Below are 21,579 nucleotides of genomic sequence, written 5' to 3' on the forward strand. Positions count from 1 at the left end.
TTGACTTCATTTGCATATAGCGCTACAGAAATCAATGACACTGTTTGGCTGCTGTTCCTCATTTGTTGCAGAGAGAGAAAGAGCCAGCAGCCCCCCCCCCACCTCCCCTCAGATCTGGGACCAGGCAACCTCCTCAGTCCCCTGTCCTGCACTGCAGCAGTCAGATCTGGGACCAGGCAACCTCCTCAGTCCCCTGTCCTGCACTGCAGCAGAGTCAGATCTGGGACCAGGCAACCTCCTCAGTCCCCTGTCCTGCACTGCAGCAGAGTCAGATCTGGGACCAGGCTACCTCCTCAGTCCCCTGTCCTGCACTGCAGCGGTCGTCTCAGAGTCAGATCTGGGATCAGTCTCCTGGACAGGGAGTACAGCCACTGTGACTGTCACTAGAGTGGAGCCTCATGGGAAGTGACTGGGCTGGAGTCATTCAGCATGTAAACATGCCAGACTGAGGCATCAAGCGAGGTTGTTGAAGTGGACAGGCAGACGTGGACGTGGCTGGACACTGGAGAGAGAGAGATTCTGTCAGCTCCTCCTGAATCAGTGTCCTGTCAGCTCCTCTTGAATCAGTGTCCTGCCAGCTCCTCCTGAATCAGTGTCCTGTCAGCTCCTGAATCAGTGTCCTGTCAGCTCCTGAATCAGTGTCCTGTCAGCTCCTCCTGAATCAGTGTCCTGCCAGCTCCTCCTGAATCAGTGTCCTGTCAGCTCCTCCTGAATCAGTGTCTTGCCAGCTCCTCCTGAATCAGTGTCCTGTCAGCTCCTCCTGAATCAGTGTCCTGTCAGCTCCTCCTGAATCAGTGTCCTGTCAGCTCCTCCTGAATCAGTGTCCTGCCAGCTCCTCCTGAATCAGTGTCCTGTCCAGCACTCTGCTCATTCCCTCTGCTATCTGTGTGGGATTGGTTTTCTGCATCCCCTCATCCAAGTAAAAAAGGACAGGATAAGAGACAGACTGCAATATGTCAAATTAATGAATGGATCAATGGAAGACCGAACAAGTGAATGAATGGATGACAGGTCAGGATGTTAGAGCCCATCGCTCTGTCAACAGTTTGACTAGGTGGAGCTAGGTGCATATCAACAGTGTTGTTTTAACCAATGGGCTGGGTTCCAGGCTTGCAGCTGTTGCTTGTCTCAGCCTGCTGGGGTGTTGCCACCCTGGCCTGCAGGACAAGAGGACAAAACCACAGTGGTTAGTTTGTGACATCCTCCCAGACCACTGTGTTATCTACACCTCAGTGGTCACTGGCACTGCCCTCTACTCTCCCCACCAATCTGTGTAGAAACATTCAGCCTCTCCTCCTGCCAAATGAATACATTAAAATGACTAGGAGGTTTTGGCCACACACACAGCAATTGTTTCCATGTGTTTTTTTTTGCTGATTCTTTTCATGTAGTTTGTTGTGTCTCAAATCCCTTGTCTCAAATGTACTATCCACCACCACAGTCACTCTGTCCTTTTATTGAAGACAATCTGCTTTCTGCATATAGTGGAATGAAAAGGGAAGCAGTAAAACTCAGAGTGAAAGGCGGTGAATCAGAGGTGAATAGAAGAAGTGGTGAATATATGAGAGGCTGAGCTCCTGCCGCCCCAACCCTGGCAGTGTCACGTCTCAGTCCTGGCCGCTCAGAGATAGCACCGCTGGCTGGGTGGCTGGAGAATAAATAGACTGTGGAAATTAGGTCTGTATCTTGTGTGTGTGTGTGTGTGTGTGTGTGTGTGTGTGTGTGTGTATGCTGAGATGCCCAGAGAGGGACAGGGCTCAGAGTCAGCCTGTTCCTGTAAGCTCCTGTCCCACAGTCAGACATTTTATGCATCATAATCCCAGCTGTCTATGTTCCTATATTGGACACCATTACCTCTTCACTTTGCACATGGCTAACCTTTCCGTTTTGGGGTTGTCAATAATTGTTTCACCATATTTTAATGTAGAGGGACAATGGTATACTCTACTGTAGCATAATTGTTGATATTGATATCTCTGTTATATGAATATGGACCAATATAGGAGTTGGGAATGGTGAATAGTTAATTAGGCCCACACGTCCAAAGAAAGGGGTTGTTTTGTTTCGTTAACCTCCATTTCCCAGATGTTGAACTGCCCACCCACCTCCCTACAGTCTCTTAGACTCCAGATACGGTACTATGGGGCATGTTACAGACCTCTCTACAGTCTCTTAGACTCCAGATACGGTACTATGGTCCATGTTACAGACCTCTCTACAGTCTCTTAGACTCCAGATACAGGACTATGGGGCATGTTACAGACCTCTCTACAGTCTCTTAGACTCCAGATACGGTACTATGGTCCATGTTACAGACCTCTCTACAGTCTCTTAGACTCCAGATACAGTACTATGGTCCATGTTACAGACCTCTCTACAGTCTCTTAGACTCCAGATACGGTACTATGGGGCATGTTACATACCTCTCTACAGTCTCTTAGACTCCAGATACAGTACTATGGTCCATGTTACAGACCTCTCTACAGTCTCTTAGACTCCAGATACGGTACTATGGTCCATGTTACAGACCTCTCTACAGTCTCTTAGACTCCAGATACGGTACTATGGTCCATGTTACAGACCTCTCTACAGTCTCTTAGACTCCAGATACGGTACTATGGGGCATGTTACAGACCTCTCTACAGTCTCTTAGACTCCAGATACAGTACTATGGGGCATGTTACAGACCTCTCTACAGTCTCTTAGACTCCAGATACGGTACTATGGGGCATGTTACAGACCTCTCTACAGTCTCTTAGACTCCAGATACGGTACTATGGTCCATGTTACAGACCTCTCTACAGTCTCTTAGACTCCAGATACGGTACTATGGTCCATGTTACAGACCTCTCTACAGTCTCTTAGACTCCAGATACAGTACTATGGTCCATGTTACAGACCTCTCTACAGTCTCTTAGACTCCAGATACGGTACTATGGGGCATGTTACAGACCTCTCTACAGTCTCTTAGACTCCAGATACAGTACTATGGGGCATGTTACATACCTCTCTACAGTCTCTTAGACTCCAGATACGGTACTATGGGGCATGTTACAGACCTCTCTACAGTTTCTTAGACTCCAGATACGGTACTATGGGGCATGTTACAGACCTCTCTACAGTCTCTTAGACTCCAGATACAGTACTATGGTCCATGTTACAGACCTCTCTACAGTCTCTTAGACTCCAGATACAGTACTATGGTCCATGTTACAGACCTCTCTACAGTCTCTTAGACTCCAGATACGGTACTATGGGGCATGTTACAGACCTCTCTACAGTCTCTTAGACTCCAGATACGGTACTATGGTCCATGTTACAGACCTCTCTACAGTCTCTTAGACTCCAGATACGGTACTATGGGGCATGTTACAGACCTCTCTACAGTCTCTTAGACTCCAGATACGGTACTATGGTCCATGTTACAGTAACTTTAGAACTGTAGCTGTAGGTGCACTGTTAGCGTCAGCAGTGTGGGGACAAAGAGCTGGAATTGTCATTCACAGCTCATTCAGTAGCCAGGCCTCAGAGTCTATGGCACTGTGCTAACGGGCACCAACCTAACTACAGCAGCTTCAGACAATTAGAGGGACAGTGATTGTCCTCAGGAAGACAGAACAACAGTTTTGCCATCAAGGCACAAACCTCTTCTCCTTATTCTCCTTATTCTCCTTATTCTCCTTATTCTCCTTCCTCTCCTCTCCTCTCCTCTCCTCTCCTCTCCTCTCCTCTCCTCTCCTCTCCTCTCTTCTCCCCTCCCCTCCCCTCCCCTCCCCTCCCCTCTCTCAGTCCTCGCCTCTCCCCTCCCCTCCCCTCCCCTCCCCTCCCCTCCCCTCTCTCAGTCCTCGCCTCTCCCCTCCCCTCCCCTCCCCTCCCCTCCCCTCCCCTCCCCTCCCCTCCCCTCCCCTCCCCTCCCCTCCCCTCTCTCAGTCCTCGCCTCTCCTCTCTGTTCTGTGGCTGTGTCCCATATGTTCAGCTCTCTCAAAGCAGGTGACAAACTGCAGGTGGACCCCACACCTCCGCTCTAGACCAGCCCCCGTCCAGCAGACCAGAGGGGGGTCAGGAAAGGAAGCTTTCTCTCATCTCGATGACCTCATGTTGGAATGGTGACAGGCAGTAGATCCTGTGTTTTCTCAGTGTCAAAACATTTATTGAGCCTTTAGCCTGATATCTGTCTGTTTTTTCACATTTATTTATAGAGTGACTGAAATTAAACCAGCACTTACTCTCAAATAACATTATTATTTTTAAGTGCAGTCTCAAATTAATTAAGTGTGAAGGAGGTTTAGCATGTGTAATGAAGGAAGGTTTTAAACTGTTTATCAACCTCGGTTCCCTTGGCATTCATGAAACACATTGAGCTTTTCTGGAACCCAATTATATGGACATGTAATATGAATTGGCTGTGGGTATCGGTGACATTTCAGAATGCATTGAAAGCAAGTGGCTCGCGATATTGGCATTTCACTGAGCCTATGCATGGTTATGCTATCCCATTACAATTTTCATTTAACGGTGGGAAAAATAGTTTTTAGATGACTTTTGTTCGATGCAGAGTTTGTGAGAAATGTTATGCCCGAGGGGTCAGTGTGTGAAATTGTAAAAGCCAGGGCCTCTGCTGGGTATGTAAAACAGTCCCTCTCTCCGTGTGTGTGTGTAATGTAAAACAGTCCCTGTCTCCGTGTGTGTGGGTATTGTAAAACAGTCCCTGTCTCCGTGTGTGTGGGTATTGTAAAACAGTCCCTGTCTCCGTGTATGTGGGTATTGTAAAACAGTCCCTCTCTCCGTGTGTGTGGGTATTGTAAAACAGTCCCTGTCTCCGTGTATGTGGGTATTGTAAAACAGTCCCTCTCTCCGTGTGTGTGGGTATTGAGTAGAACTACCTGGTGTTAAAATAAAGCAAATGGTCTGTGTCAGTTTAAAAGTGTGGTACAAGGCAGTTTTAATAGATGCGATACTTGTTGGTGGGAGACATGATGATCTTAACACTGATTTTCAGTGTTAACAGGTTTGAATATTACGAAGAGTGTGTGTGTCTGTGTGTGCATTAGCTGGATGCACCCACCTCGCCAGGTGAAACATACAGCGACAGTGAGTGATGTGACAGGCTTGCAAATCTTTATAAATGAATAAAAGAACCCCCCAGACAGATGTGTAGAGGATGTTTGGGGGACGTGCTGAGAATGGAGAGGAGGAGGGAAGGAGGGACTAGTGCCAGCCTCGCAGCCGGACGGCCATCTTAGGGCTGTTATCACAGTCAGCTTGTTTGTGACACCTGAACCAGATGTCACTCACTCTCTCTCTCTCTCTCTCTCTCCCTCTCTCTCTCTCTCTCTCTCTCTCTCTCTCTCTCTCTCTCTCTCTCTCTATCTATCTCTCTCTCTCTCTCTCTCTCTCTCTCTCTCTCTCTCTCTCTGTGACATTAGTACTTTAAAACGATTAGAGATTTGAAGTTTAAAAAAAAACTATAGTTTTAAGAAGAATTTGTCAAAATAGACATCAAGATGTTTTTAAGGCACTTACATGATTCAGAGGACATTTCATACAATTTCAGCCCTGTGGTCACATTAGCTTCACTGTAGTATACAACCAAACTAGGTAATTCAACAGTTAATTACAGCTTGAATGAATATGCTTTAAGACTGAAATGTGTCTTACACTGTTAGTCTTCAATGCTTTCTAAATGAGGTGGGGAAGCATCAACATTTCTATTCAGGTGATGGAATAGGGTTTTATATTGTCAATGGCTCCTGCAGTGTAAGGATTCTGATTGCTGTTCTCTCTCTTCAAAGAACTCATTTCTGAATCCCAGGCAAAATGGAAAAAGTGTTTGAATGGTTTTGCTCTAAATGGAAAGAAAATTACACACTCTCGCTCTGAAACTTTGTGCAACTTTAAGATTAGCCCTCTGTGGAGAAGTAGCTGAAGTAGCCAACATTGACCCCTTGCTTACCTTTCCACTCTATTCCAGATGAGACGACCTACGACAACTCTGGTTCTTCTGATCTACCCAATGACCCGACAGCCTCCCCCCATCTCACTCACCCAGTGGCCGGCCTGCTGTTGGTGGATGAGGAGCCTTTATCAGTCATCCAACCAGATGGCAGGGCTGTGTCAGAGGGGGTGGGGCTGAGAGAGCAGCCGGCCTTTTCCTCTATACTGACCCTGCTGGCGGACAAACACCCTCAGAGCTTGGTCCAATCCAAGGCCTCGCCAACCATCACCAAGGACAACAACCAAACGAGCCAGTGGCCTTCGGTGGCTCCCTTCTCCTCTTCTTCTCCTGTGGAGCCGAGCAGAGACCTGTCTGACAGCTCAGGTTTGACTCCCAGCATGCTTCACCAGACTGTTACCATGGCGTCATCAATGCCAGTGTCATCAGTGGCGTCCTTCATGACTGGGGAATGGAGGGCAGTGTCATCATCAGCACCTACATTGTTCTCATCATCATCAGCAATATTATCATCATCACCATCATCACCATCATCACCATCATCATCATCATCACTATCATCATCATCATCATCACCATCATCATCATCACCACCATCAACAGCAGCAATATCATCACCATCATCACCACCACCATCATCCTCAGCAGCAGCAATATCATCATCATCATCATCATCATCACTATCATCATCACAATCACCAGCATCATCATATGAATGGTTAATAACAACAGCAGCTGCTTCATCCTATGACAACTCAAGCCCGTCTAACCCTGTCAGTTTGACACAAACTGCCTCATCAATGTCATCGGTGTTTCCTCTGAAAAAACCATCATTGAATCCCCCAATCCAATCCAGCATTGGTTTAGATGTAGATATATTTACTGTCACAAAGAGCTTACCAAACACACCAGTTCCCCTCTCTGACTCCCCTCACCAATCACTCACTAGAGGAGTGACCACAGAGACCAGTGGCACCAAGACACAAGTCAGGACTCAGGACTCCGCAGCACCAGCATTGGTTCAATCCCATGGCTTGTATGGGACACACAGGACAACATCATCAAACAAAATAGACACCAGCCCTTTCACAACATGGAAACCAGCAAAGACAGAACTGGACCACTTCACCTCTACTAGGGTTACCTCTGGAAACATCCCTTTCACCGTTTCAGCCAGAACCATCAGATCCTCAGGCAGCCGCAGTACCAGGACTGTTTTCAGTAACAACAGAGAGACAAGCGCTTTACTTCTCTCCTCTCATGTCCAGGACAGTCAAGCTGATCAACGCCAACAGGGAGTTTTACAAACTGCCCGCTCAGCATTGCTGTCATCTCCACCTACTCCACTACAAGGATTTTTAGTTCCTAGTCTCGTCACAGGGGAAAATATCAGTGCAGCACTAAACAGGGCGAATAGAGATAAGACATGGACAGGTAGTCAGACGGCTTTTATAAGAAGCACCTGGCCTGTAGCAGTTACTTCAGTGCCTTCTCATGCTGCATATTCAAGTGAATCACCGGCTGTGACGACCAGAATATCAGCAAAGTATTTCCCTATCTCATCTAACTCCTTACCAACCGTGTCAGATACCGACTCACCCCGCTCAGACAAAACAGGGGCTAAATTAACAGGCTCTTATTGGAGTACAGCATCTCCTCAGAGCTCATCATATCCCAGGGATTTAGGGACAGCCACAGGTCACAGCAGCTCAAGTGCTCCTGACCCCAATAGGAATAATGATGAGGGAGGAAGAGCAGGGACAGACGTCATCTTGGAGTCAACTGCTCAGACAACAAGTCCAGCCTTCAGTGACTCCACTCTCAGCTCTGTGTCTGGAACACTGAGTGACTCACCCATGTCTTCTAGTAGCGTAACCATTGGAGATGCAGGATTGACCCCTCTAACCTCACTGACCCCTTCCTTGAATTCTGACACAGGCCTGATGTCACTTCCGGTCACTGATCCATCAGCTTTACCTCAGCACCTAAGACAGGCGTTAACCTCTCCCACCCTGCATGCTAGTCCCTCAACAGTACCCCAGGGTCCCCAATTCACCCTCTCCACCATCCTGACCACCAAGCACCCTTACTTTAACCCAACTGTCTCAAGTCTCCACAGAACTGATGATACACTGACCCAGTCTGGCTCTAGAGGAACCACTCCAACACACAGACCTGTAGTGCCGTTAGCGACGCCTCGCGCTACCTCACCATCAGCCACCCAGTTTCAAACAAGGCCATTGTATATTTCTGTTAGCACAGGGTCTGAGGTAGGTTCCCCTGATATGACCCCTGAAATGTCCCTCCTTACGTCACCTGAAATGTCAGCAGAAATGTCCCCTGTAAATCCCTCTGAAATGTCAACTGAAATGTCCCTTGTAATGACCACTGACACAGTAGAGAGAGCCTTGTCCTCAACATTGTCCTCACTGTTTGTCACCTCACCCAAACCTACTGTGACAGGCGAGACAGACCACATCTTTCAAACACTCTCCACAGCCCAGGTCCACTCCACAGCCCAGGTCCACTCCACAGCCCAGGTCCACTCCACAGCCCAGGTCCACTCCACAGCCCAGGTCCACTCCAGAGCCCAGGTCCACTCCAGAGCCCAGGTCCACTCCACAGCCCAGGTCCACTCCACAGCCCAGGTCCACTCCACAGCCCAGGTCCACTCCAGAGCCCAGGTCCACTCCACAGCCCAGGTCCACTCCACAGCCCAGGTCCACTCCACAGCCCAGGTCCACTCCACAGCCCAGGTCCACTCCAGAGCCCAGGTCCACTCCACTGCCCAGGTCCACTCCACAGCCCAGGTCCACTCCAGTTCACCTGAACATCTGACACCACTTGATGCTTCTAGTCATACACACAAACCTGCTGAGAACACTACATCTCAGCCAAGTACAGAGACTGGCTCAGTTTCACCCCTTTCTGCTATAGTTGAAGATTCCCTCACTTACATCACAGACATAAGCGTTGGTGTTTATAAGGGAACACCCCCATTAATGGGTTCTCCAACACCCTCCTCTTATGTTACAGAGGACTCCTTGATTTCCAGAGGGAGCGACACTGAAGATTCTCCTTATCCACGCCCCACTGGTATCCCTGCATCTGTTAATACTGCAGAGGCTGTATCGACTCCTCTTAACATTGTCTCCCACAGAGAGGAAACTACAATAAGGGAAAAATATATTCTCTCTACTATGTCAGAAAGTCCCACAGTCATGAGGGAATACCCTACTCAGTCACAGACACCATTAACAAATGAGCATAGCTATCGTTCTCATTCTGATTTAGACAGGAAAATGGACGTGTCCTCAACTGCATCATCTAAATATTTTAATACCATAACCTCTGATATAGAAGGACTTTCCACTAAAAGCCTGGAACTCAATGGATATAATGTGAATCTTTCTCTAACACCTGTCTCATCTCACTCAGCTGATAGAACATTCTCCCCTGGAGCATCTACAGTGATGTCAAATGGGAGTGAGGAGACCTTTGTTGGACACACGTCTGTCACATATTCTAAAGCGATACCATTACCCAAGCCGTGGAGTTTGAAACCAGCCAATCTGATGGCTTCTATATCCTCCACTACACAGCAGAGAACCACGGAGAACAACACTCCCCTCTTAGAAGGGCTAACATCAGCATTATCAGTGTCCATGCCAGAGAACAACACTCCCCTGTTAGAAGCGGTGACATCAGCATTATCAGTGTCCATGCCAGAGAACAACACTCCCCTCTTAGAAGGGGTAACATCAGCATTATCAGTGTCCATGCCAGAGAACAACACTCCCCTGTTAGAAGCAGTGAAATCAGCATTATCAGTGTCCATGCCAGAGAACAACACTCCCCTGTTAGAAGAGGTAACATCAGCATTATCAGTGTCCATGCCAGAGAACAACACTCCCCTGTTAGAAGCGGTGACATCAGCATTATCAGTGTCCAAGCCAGTCTCTACCACAACTGATAACTATGTGACTATTTCAGCCATCATCTCCCTCTCATCTGCCCATCATAACAGCAAAAAAAAAAAAAAAAAAAAAAAAATATACAGCGTCTGAGGGGAATGTAAGTGTTAGCACGCCGGAGTCTGTCACTATTTCTGACGCAACAGTTCTGAATACCCCTACACCCCATAAACATGTCACTATGGATACGGGACATACTGACTCAACAATGAAAGTTGTATCTTCACAAGTTGACTCACCGTCATCATCATCACCATTATCACCTTCATCACCATTATCATCATCATTGTCACCATTATCATCATTGTCCCCATCATCATCATCATCATCATCACCATCATCATCAGCATCACCATTATCATCACCATCATCATCATCATCATCCTCGTCTTCATCACCATCATCATCATCAGCACTATCTTCAGCAATATCTTCATTTTTACCATTGTTATCAATGACATCGTCATCATCCGTCGTCTCACACCAATCTCACATCAGCAGTGTGTCCAGTCCCACCACAGCTCCCAGTCTGTCCTCCCTCTCCACGGAACGTTCTGATTCAACATCATCATCCACTTCTGGATCGAGTTTGAGTGTGATGTCGCCATCCCCATCAAATGTCTTCCCCTCCACTGGTATGACGTCATCACCCTCTGCCCTTATTTCACCTGCTCCTACATCATCATCCTCCGCCCTCATGTCCCGTGGTGTTACTTCATCACCCAGCGCCCTGGCATCCAGTGTGACATCATCATCCACTGTCCGTTTGTCCACTGGTATGATGACATCATCCTCCGCACTCATGTCCCGTGGTGTTACATCATCATTAATCGCCCTGGCATCCAGTGTGACATCATCATTCCCCTCCCATCTCTCAGAGGAAGTGAGTGTGACTTCTGTTCTTCTTACAGAGACAGCGATGGAGGAGTTAACCATGGGAACATCCATAGAGACAGGGGTTAATTTCCCCAAAGACAACGAGACCAGTTTATCCCAAACAGGGAACCTCACCTTCGCTGACAGGCCTGCACTTACTACATCACAGGTGTCACCTTTGACCTCTCGAGAGGACACAACGACTGCATCCCTCCAGCTCACAACTGTGACCACCACAACCATAGCTTCAACCACAACCACTGCACGTCCTGCAACCACAACTACAACACAGCCAATCACAGAGACCCCAACCACAACAACAACACGCAGAACTACAACCACTACCACCACCACTGCTCCAGCCTCCAGGCGGACACTGTCACCTCCAATCCCAAAGACGAAACCCAGAGGGACTACAACCAGCCTCCTCACCCCCTTCCCCTTCACCACCACCATGGAGGCTCCACCCCGACAGTGTAACGTCACAGAGAAGATCTGGGTTAAAACAAGTAAGAGCCACTTACAGTATTTTAACAACTCAAGGAAAAAGAATGCCATTAACTTTTTCTCAACAGGTTGCTATTGCCATTGTAGGTAGTAGTTGGGGTTATGGTTGTAATTACAGAGATATATAGTTGACTATATAGTTCTATTTTCCAAATAAAATATGCCCTCCCTCTCTCTTCTCCCTCCTCCTCTCTCTCTCGCTCTCTCTCTATCTCTCTCTCTCTCTCTCTTCTCTCCCTCCTCTCTCTCTCTCTCCCCCCTCTCTCTCTCTCTCCCACCCACTATCTCTTCCCCTCCCTTCTTTTTCTCTCTACAGTTCTGACCATCCATGTGAGAAGGAACCGCCTGGACAGCATCCAGAGACAGAACCTGCGTAGAGGGCTGACCCAGGCTCTGAGGAGAGCTCTGAACGACACCACTGCCCAGGCTCAGGTCAGCAGGACACATATATACACACTCTCTCTCTATCTCTCTCTCTCTCTCTCTCTCTCTCTCTCTCTCTCTCTCTCTCTCTCTCTCTCTCTCTCTCTCTCTCTCTCTCTCTCTCTCTCTCTCTCTCTCTCTCTCTCTCTCTCTCTCTCTCTCTCTCTCTCTCTCTCTCTCTCTCTCTCTCTCTCTCTTTCCCTTTCTCTTTCATGTGTTGTGTGTTGTGTAGTCTCTACCGAGTCCCCAACAACCGGATGTTCAGGTTTTCAGGGGAAATTAAAAAAGAGAGCCTGTGACTCGACTTCCACTTTTGGACATTAATAATAATAATAATAATAATATAATAACATTAACAAGGCGACACCAGGGTGACTTAACTCTAGCACCACATTTGCTGGATTGGTTGAACAGTGCAGAAGAGAACCTCACCAGACAGTTTATTTTCTTCTCGTCAAGACCAGTATGTAGGGTATTTGGTTTCAGGCGTTTGTTTTACACCTGCTACGCTAGGTTATGTGTGTTAAGATAGAGGATGCGGGTCTGGGCAGAGGAAATGTAGTCTTTGTTTGTGTGTGTCTGTAAGTTGTTGTTCGTATGTGTATGTTTGTATTTGTTGTAAATAAATAAATAAATAAATAATAATATTAATAATGTAATCAAACATTTGTAGAGGACCCGGCAGCCTATTTAGTTGGTGTGGAGCAGCAGCAGTTGAGACTGAGGCGATTCAGGTGCAAAAATAGGTTGTATTTATTTTACAAAGAAGACTGGATCCAGAGGTGAGGATGTACAAAATGTACAGATGGCAAAAATGATGAAAATAATTGACCCAAAAAAAGTACTTGAAAAACGAACTTACTTAGCCAAAACCCCGACTCAATGATTAAGGCAAAACATGTAAAAGACTGGGCAAAACGCCCACATCACACATCTGAGTATAAGGCAGCTAAAATAACAGCATGTTACTTAGAGAAGCAGATCTTCATGAAATTGGAAGGACCATGCAGGGATCCTCATGTAGGCTAACTGTGAGGAGCGATGAGGAGCCATTTAGAAATGAGGTTGACAGAATATGTCCCTGAAGGTATGGGGTGGTGATGTCACATCCTAGGGACTGCACCAATATGAAAACCAGATAAGACAGCAGACTGTGTGACCCCAGATGAGAAACCAAGGGCCCTGTTCAATCTCCACTGGTTACATTTACGTCATTTAGCAGACGCTCTTATCCAGAGCCACTTACAGTTAGTGTGTGCATACATTTTCCATACTGGCCCCCTGTGGGAAACGAACCCACAACCCTGGCGTTGCAAGCGCCATGCTCTACCAACTGAGCTACACAGGGTTACCTAGTTACTTGGAGAAGTCTAACAACACAGTACTCTCCTCCTCTGTTTTGATTTAACCAAGGGCCCTGTTCAATCACAACTAGTTACCAAGTTACCTGGAGAAGTCTAACAACACAGTACTCTCCTCTCCTGTATTGATTTACAGCATAATGATAAGACATGATATAAAGCTGTGTGATGTTGAGTGTTGTCTTTATTTAATACAGAACCATGTCATTCCAAACTGTCAGCAAAAGGAGCATTATTTCATCAGACTTCCCCCCCCCCCCCCAAAACGTTTCTACCAGGTTTAGGTTCAACACAGCCATACAGCCCCTAGGTTTGAAAAGCTCACCGTTTCTTTGCAGTGATGATATGGAAACATATTTTTCCAATACAACACAATAACTGTCGTGGATTAAACAGTCATGGCTCCTCTAGCCAGAATCATTCTCCTTCCCTATAAGCCTGTAATACCTCCACTCACTGTGGCTGTAGATCAGGGGGACCTCTTGGTTATGATATGAGAGACTGTACTGAGACACAGTGGCAGCAGGGAGGGTGTGTGTGTGTGTGTGTGTGTGTGTGTGTGTGTGTGTGTGTGTGTGTGTGTGTGTGTGTGTGTGTGTGTGTGTGTGTGTGTGTGTCTGTGTCTGTCTGTCTGTCTGTCTGTCTGTGTGTGTGTGTGTGTGTGTGTGTCTGTGTGTGTGTCTGTCTGTGTGTGTGTGTGTCTGTGTCTGTCTGTCTGTCTGTCTGTCTGTGTGTGTGTGTGTGTGTGTGAGTGCGTGTGTGAGTGCGTGTTTGAGTGCGTGTGTGAGTGCGTGTGTGTGTGTGTATAGAGCATTTTTTATGTAAATGCACATCCATGAGAAATCACCCCTTTCAATGGCTGGAAATGAATTTGGTATTAGAAGGCAACATGCATTTCTAATATGGCCTTGAGATAAATGGAGCAGCAATGTGATCCCTGTGTAACAGACATACTGTTTGTCTCCACACAGACTCCACTGGGTCTGAGTACCTTCTGATGAGTGTGTGTGTGCGTTTGTGTATGTGTGTGTTTTCGGGTGCAGTGGGACTGTGTAGAATATTATTTCCCTGAATGAAGCGGGGATGGAATATTTGGGACTGATTCCAATGTGAAGGTCATAGGAACCTTCAGGAGTCATAGACGTGTGGTACTGCAGGTCTCCTGTTCCTCTCTCTCACTCTCTCTCTCGCTCTGACTTAATATCTTCCTGTTCCTCTCTCTCACTCTCTCTCTCTCTCTCGCTCTGACTTAATATCTTCCTGTTCCTCTCTCTCACTCTCTCTCTCTCTCTCGCTCTGACTTAATATCTTCCTGTTCCTCTCTCTCACTCTCTCTCTCGCTCTGACTTAATATCTTCCTGTTCCTCTCTCTCACTCTCTCTCTCTCTCTCTCGCTCTGACTTAATATCTTCCTGTTCCTCTCTCTCACTCTCTCTCTCGCTCTGACTTAATATCTTCCTGTTCCTCTCTCTCTCTCTCTCTCTCTCTCGCTCTGACTTAATATCTTCCTGTTCCTCTCTCTCACTCTCTCTCTCGCTCTGACTTAATATCTTCCTGTTCCTCTCTCTCACTCTCTCTCTCTCTCTCGCTCTGACTTAATATCTTCCTGTTCCTCTCTCTCACTCTCTCTCTCGCTCTGACTTAATATCTTCCTGTTCCTCTCTCTCACTCTCTCTCGCTCTGACTTAATATCTTCCTGTTCCTCTCTCTCACTCTCTCTCTCGCTCTGACTTAATATCTTCCTGTTCCTCTCTCTCATTCTCTCTGTCTCTCTCCTATCTCAAGTTTTAAGTTTCAAATTTAAAGTTTTAATGTCACGTGCACAAGTATAGTGAAATGCCTTTCTTGCGAGCTCCAAACCCAGCGATGCAGTAATCAATCAATGAATGTACTGTAGCACTAAAAATAGGTAGCACACGCAGACGAGAAATAAAAAGAAGAAATAAGAACAGGAGAAAATAAGACGCTAAATACAGGGTCAGTTCCAGGGTCAGTAGCTATATACAGGGACAGTTCCAGGGTCAGTAGCTATATACAGGGTCAGTTCCAGGGTCAGTAGCTATATACAGGGACAGTTCCAGGGTCAGTTGCTATATACAGGGACAGTTCCAGGGTCAGTTGCTATATACAGGGTCAGTTCCAGGGTCAGTTGCTATATACAGGGACAGTTCCAGGGTCAGTAGCTATATACAGGGACAGTTCCAGGGTCAGTAGCTATATACAGGGACAGTTCCAGGGTCAATAGCTATATACAGGGTCAGTTCCAGGGTCAGTAGTTATATACAGTGTCTGTTCCAGGGTCAGTAGCTACAGTGGGGGAAAAAAGTATTTAGTCAGCAACTATGACAGACAAAATGAGAAAAAAAAATCCAGAAAATCACATTGTAGGATTTTTAATGAATTTATTTGCAAATTATGGTGGAAAATAAGTATTTGGTCAAAATACAAAAGTTTCTCAATACTTTGTTAAATACCCTTTGTTGGCAATGACACAGGTCAAACGTTTTCTGTAAGTCTTCACAAGGTTTTCACACACTGTTGCTGGTATTTTGGCCCATTCCTCCATGCAGATCTCCTCTAGAGCAGTGATGTTTTGGGGCTGTCGCTGGGCAACACGGACTTTCAACTCCCTCCAAAGATTTTCTATGGGGTTGAGATCTGGAGACTGGCTAGGCCACTCCAGGACCTTGAAATGCTTCTTACGAAGCCACTCCTTCGTTGCCCGGGCGGTGTGTTTGGGATCATTGTCATGCTGAAAGACCCAGCCACGTTTCATCTTCAATGCCCTTGCTGATGGAAGGAGGTTTTCACAAAAAATCTCACGATACATGGCCCCATTCATTCTTTCCTTTACACGGATCAGTCGTCCTGGTCCCTTTGCAGAAAAACAGCCCCAAAGCATGATGTTTCCACCCCCATGCTTCACAGTAGGTATGGTGTTCTTTGGATGCAACTCAGCATTCTTTGTCCTCCAAACACGACGAGTTGAGTTTTTACCAAAATGTTATATTTTGGTTTCATCTGACCATATGACATTCTCCCAATCCTCTTCTGGATCATCCATATGCACTCTAGCAAACTTCAGACGGGCCTGGACATGTACTGGCTTAAGCAGGGGGACACGTCTGGCACTGCAGGATTTGAGTCCCTGGCGGCGTAGTGTGTTACTAATGGTAGGCTTTGTTACTTTGGTCCCAGCTCTCTGCAGGTCATTCACTAGGTCCCCCCGTGTGGTTCTGGGATTTTTGCTCACCGTTCTTGTGATCATTTTGACCCCACGGGGTGAGATCTTGTGTGGAGCACCAGATCGAGGGAGATTATCAGTGGTCTTGTATGTCTTCCATTTCCTAATAATTGCTCCCACAGTTGATTTCTTCAAACCAAGCTGCTTACCTATTGCAGATTCAGTCTTCCCAGCCTGGTGCAGGTCTACAATTTTGTTTCTGGTGTCCTTTGACAGCTCTTTGGTCTTGGCCATAGTGGAGTTTGGAGTGTGACTGTTTGAGGTTGTGGACAGGTGTATTTTATACTGATAACAAGTTCAAACAGGTGCCATTAATACAGGTAACGAGTGGAGGACAGAGGAGCCTCTTAAAGAAGAAGTTACAGGTCTGTGAGAGCCAGACATCTTGCTTGTTTGTAGGTGACCAAATACTTATTTTCCACCATAATTTGCAAATAAATTCATTAAAAATCCTACCTTCTCAATTTGTCTGTCATAGTTGACGTGTACCTATGATGAAAATGACAGGCCTCTCTCATCTTTTTAAGTGGGAGAACTTGCACAATTGGTGGCTGACTAAATACTTTTTTCCCCCACTGTATATACAGGGACAGTTCCAGGGTCAGTAGCTATATACAGGGTCAGTTCCAATACCATATTTACAATGTGCAGGGATACTGGAGCGATAGAGGTAGATATGTTTAGGGGTAACAATTTCTAAAAAACATAATTCCACTTTGACATTATGGGGTATTGTGTGTAGCCCAGTGACACAAAATCTAAATTTAATCCATTTAAAATTCAGGCTGTAACACAACAAAATTTGGAAAAAGTAAAGGGATGTGAATACTTTCCGACGGGACTGTAGATAATGTATAGTGGTAAGGTGACTAGGCAATAGGATATATGATGAACAGAGTAGCAGCAGCGTAATGATGTTTGTATGTGAGTGTGTGTGCGTGTGTGTAGAGTCAGTATAAATGTGTGTGCATGTTATGTGTGTGTTGGAGTGTCAGTCCTGTGATTGTGCTTAGAGACAGGTCAAAAATAAAAGTTAAATCCAAGGGTCAACACAGATAGTCTGTGTAGCCACTCTGTTAGCTATTTAACAGTCTTATGGCTTGGGTATAGAAGCTGTTCAGGAGCCTGTTGGTGTCAGACTTGATGCATCGGTACCGCTTGCCATGCGGAAGCAGAGAGAACAGTCTATGCCTTGGGTGGCTGGAGTCTCTAACGATTTTTCGGACCTTCCTTTCACACCGCCTTTTCTAGAGGTCCTGGATGGCAGGGAGCTCGGCCCCAGTGATGTATTGAGCTGTCCGCACCACCCACTGTAGCGCCATGTAATCGAGGGTGGTGCTGTTGCCATGCTAAGCAGTGATGGAGCCACTGAGGGCCCATGCCAAACCTTTTCTTTCTCCTGAGGGGGAAGAGGCGCTGTTGCGCTTTCTTCACTACTGTGCCTACAGGGAGGAGGTCAGTGACCTGGAAGTGAGTGGACTATTTAAGTCCTTAGTGATTTGGATACCGAGGAACTTTGATATTTTGACCCGCTTTACTGCAGCCCCGTCGATGTGGATGGGGGCGTTCTCGACCCCCCGTTACCTGTAGTCCACGATCAGCTCCTTGGTCTTACTGATGTTGAGGGAGAGGTTGTTGTCCTGGCACCACACTGCCAGGTCACTGACCTCCTCCCTATAGGCTGTCTCATCATCGCCGGTGATCAGGCCTACCACCGTCGTGTCTTCAGCAAACTTGATGATGGTGTTGGAGTCGTGCATGGCCACGCAGTCATGGGTGAACAGGGAGTACAGGAGGGGACTACACACACACCCCTGTGGGACCCCCGTGTTGAGGGTCAGCGTGGCGGGGGTGATGTTGCCTACCCTCACCACCTTGGGTCGGCCCGTCAGGAAGTCCAGGATCTCTCTCTCTTTCCTCTGTTCTTTCTCACTCTCGCTATATCTCTTTTTCTCTTCCTACTGTATATCTTTTTCTCTGTCTTTCTCTATCTCTATCTCTCGCTTGCTCCATAGCACTTCCCAGCTAGCACATGACGTTCTGAGAACCATATGTTTCTTAAAGCTTGGTGAGAGTGTGGTTGTCCTATGGTTATTTTGCATACAACCTTCCCACAATGCTCTGGGAATGGTGCAGAATACCCTGCTAGCACACAACGTTCTGAGAACCATTATGGTTCTTAGGTGGGAATTTCAGTACTTCAGCATAACATTTTCTACAGGTTTCCTCGTGGTTCTATTTAAAGTCATGTTCTCAGAATGTTCAGAGAACATTAAGTAACAACGTTCTTCTGTGGGAATTTCAGTACTTCAGCATAACATTTTCTACAGGTTTCCTCCTGGTTCTATTTAAAGTCATGTTCTCAGAACATTAAGTAAACTTTCCATAAAAACCACAAGAAAATATTAGTAACGTTCAAAGAACGTTCTGAGAATGTTATTTAAAAACATATACATTCCGTTCTCAGCGTCAACAAAACTCTCTCTATCTTCTATCTTGTTAAGTGTGTTGAGGTGTGTTGGCAATGCACACTAATTGGCCGCACATGATCTTAATGAGTGCTTGTTTCCTTTGAAATGGGGTCTGTTTGAATAGACTAAAATGAACAGCTTTGTATGAGTAAAAAAATACATGGCATGCTAGCTCCATCCTGGTGGTGCAGTGGGCTAATTCCATGGGTAGAGAACAGAAGATCATCGGTTCAAATCTCACTGATGCTGTGCCATAAAAAATAAATTTGCTTGCATGATTAATGCCTAAGCCAGGGTTCTTCAATTCCGGTCCTGGAGGGCCGAAACACTTCTGTTTTTTATTTCTACCTGGTAGTTAATTGCACTCACCTGGTGTCCCAGGTCTGAATTAGACCCTGATTAGAAGGAAAGGATGAAAAACAGAGGTGTTTCGGCCCTCCAGGACCGGAATTGAAGAACTCTGGCCTAAGCAAATTAATTTCCATGTGTCGTATCTGTGCTTGGAGTTCTGAACAGTTAAGCTAACAGGCTTATTGAAACATGTTCTCAGAGCGTTATTTAATTACCTTCAAATAAACAATAATTTCTGTTCTCAAAACGTTAATAAAACCTCCCAGGAAAACTTTCAGGGAACCATAGTAAAATGTTCTCAGAACTTCCCTGCAACCTAAAAATGTACGTTTCCAGAACAGGCAAAAATGCACTTTCCCACAACTTCCAAGGAACCAAAAAGTGCTAGCTGGGCTGTCACCTATCTAAATATGAGTAAATGTTTCTTTTACAGTCATCCAGTGCTCAGTCCCAGGGGAAAATGTTTTGTTTGTTTTTAACTACAGGGCAGAGATGGTTACTAGGAGCGATAGAGAGGGGGAAGGCCATAAGAATGATGAGGAGCAGCAGACTAAATGACTTTCATTTGACAACACCAGAGGAAAGCTATTATAACAAAGTGAAAGCTTCTGGCCTTTAAATGAAAGATTTTAATTGAGGTGAAAAGAGTGGAATGCTGAACTGACTGAAGTCTAAAGTCCTTTGAGATAATCCATTGATGGTCTTTCACATCGGCCAGATAGAGTTAGGAGGGTGCGTTACCACTCACCGACCTTTCCTGAAACCCAGTCTTTGAATAACGGCTGGGCCGGTGTAGTGATGGTGAATGGGACGGTTCATAACAAGGCTTGATTGTGATGGGAATACTGTCAACTCATGGTAATATCCAGACTGAATGGGCTCTCAGTGTGGTAACCAAGGGGACTGTCTGTCAACAAAGGTATTCACTCTAGTTAGGATGAGGGATTTGATCTGTTTCACCTCTCTCTCACAAACACCCCCCCCCCCCCCTCTCTCTCTCTCTCTCTCTCTCTCTCTCTCTCTCTCTCTCTACCTCTCTACCTCTCTACCTCTCTACCTCTCTTTCTCTCTCGGTCACAGAAACAGACACACCTCCCACACACAGCTCTCTGTCCTCTGTGTTCTGTTACAGCCCTCTGTTCTCTGTGTACTGTTACAGCTCTCTGTTCTCTGTGTACTGTTACAGCTCTCTGTCCTCTGTGTTCTGTTACAGCCCTCTGTTCTCTGTGTACTGTTACAGCTCTCTGTCCTCTGTGTTCTGTTACAGCCCTCTGTTCTCTGTGTACTGTTACAGCTCTCTGTCCTCTGTGTTCTGTTACAGCCCTCTGTTCTCTGTGCACTGTTACAGCTCTCTGTCTTGTCAATGGGAACACAATTGCACCTGCATTTCTTAGGGTTGAAATGTTTTTTTGTCTGTCTATCCACACACACTCTTTTCCCTTCCTTTTCTCATTCCATCTCCCATTCCCATGTTCTCATTCCCATGTTCTCATTCCCATGTTCCCATTCCCATGTTCCCATTTCCATGTTCCCATTCCCATGTTCCCGTTCCCATTCCCATATTCCCATGTTCATCTTTCCCATTCCCATGTTCCCATTCCCATGTTTTTCCATTCCCATGTTTCCGTTCCCGTTCCCATTCCCATATTCCCATGTTCTCATTCCCATGTTCCCATTCCCATGTTCCCATTCCCATGTTTTCATTCCCATGTTTCCATTCCCATGTTCCCTCTCCCATTCCCATGTTCCTATTCCCATGTTTCCATTCCCATGTTCCCATTCCCATGTATCCATTCCCAATGTTCCCATTCCCATGTTCCCATGTTCCTATTCCCATGTTCACATTCCCATGTTTTTCCATTCCCATGTTTTCCCATTCCCATGTTTTCACCATTCCCATGTTTCCGTTCCCGTTCCCGTTCCCATTCCCATATTCCCATGTTCTCATTCCCATGTTCCCATTCCCATGTTCCCATTCCCATGTTCCCATTCCCATGTTTTCATTCCCATGTACCATTCCCATGTTCCCTCTCCCATGTTCCCAATCCCATGTTCCCATTCCCATGTATCCATTCCCAATGTTCCCATTCCCATGTTCCCATGTTCCTATTCCCATGTTCTCATTCCCATGTTTTCCATTCCCATGTTTCCCATTCCCATGTTCACCATTCCCATGTTCGCATTCCCATGTTTTTACCATTCCCATGTTTCCGTTCCCGTTCCCATTCCCATATTCCCATGTTCTCATTCCCATGTTACCATTCCCATGTTCCCATTCCCATGTTTTCTTTCCCATGTTCCATTCCCATGTTCCCTCTCCCATGTTCCCATTCCCATGTTCCCATTCCCATGTATCCATTCCCAATGTTCCCATTCCCATGTTCCCATGTTCCTATTCCCATGTTTCTCATTCCCATGT

The 21,579-nt window shown here is 46.3% G+C and overlaps 1 protein-coding gene across 1 annotated transcript in view; it reads left to right on the forward strand.

Annotated features, from left to right (window-relative positions):
• The window catches only part of LOC311120760 (uncharacterized protein), a gene marked incomplete at its 3' end in the record, with an annotated part of 68,153 nt that overhangs the window by 36,120 nt on the left and 10,454 nt on the right, over window positions 1-21,579 (forward strand). Inside the window, exons 2-4 of the mRNA XM_084195335.1 lie at window positions 5,972-6,319; window positions 10,839-11,312; window positions 11,627-11,742. Coding sequence (XP_084051461.1) covers window positions 5,972-6,319; window positions 10,839-11,312; window positions 11,627-11,742 — 938 coding nt within the window. The remainder of the gene's footprint in view (window positions 1-5,971; window positions 6,320-10,838; window positions 11,313-11,626; window positions 11,743-21,579) is intronic.

The sequence above is a fragment of the Coregonus lavaretus genome (genome assembly GCF_964263955.1).
Source record: "Coregonus lavaretus genome assembly, contig: HAP1_SCAFFOLD_431, whole genome shotgun sequence".
In the NCBI taxonomy this organism is placed as follows: Eukaryota; Metazoa; Chordata; class Actinopteri; order Salmoniformes; family Salmonidae; genus Coregonus; species Coregonus lavaretus.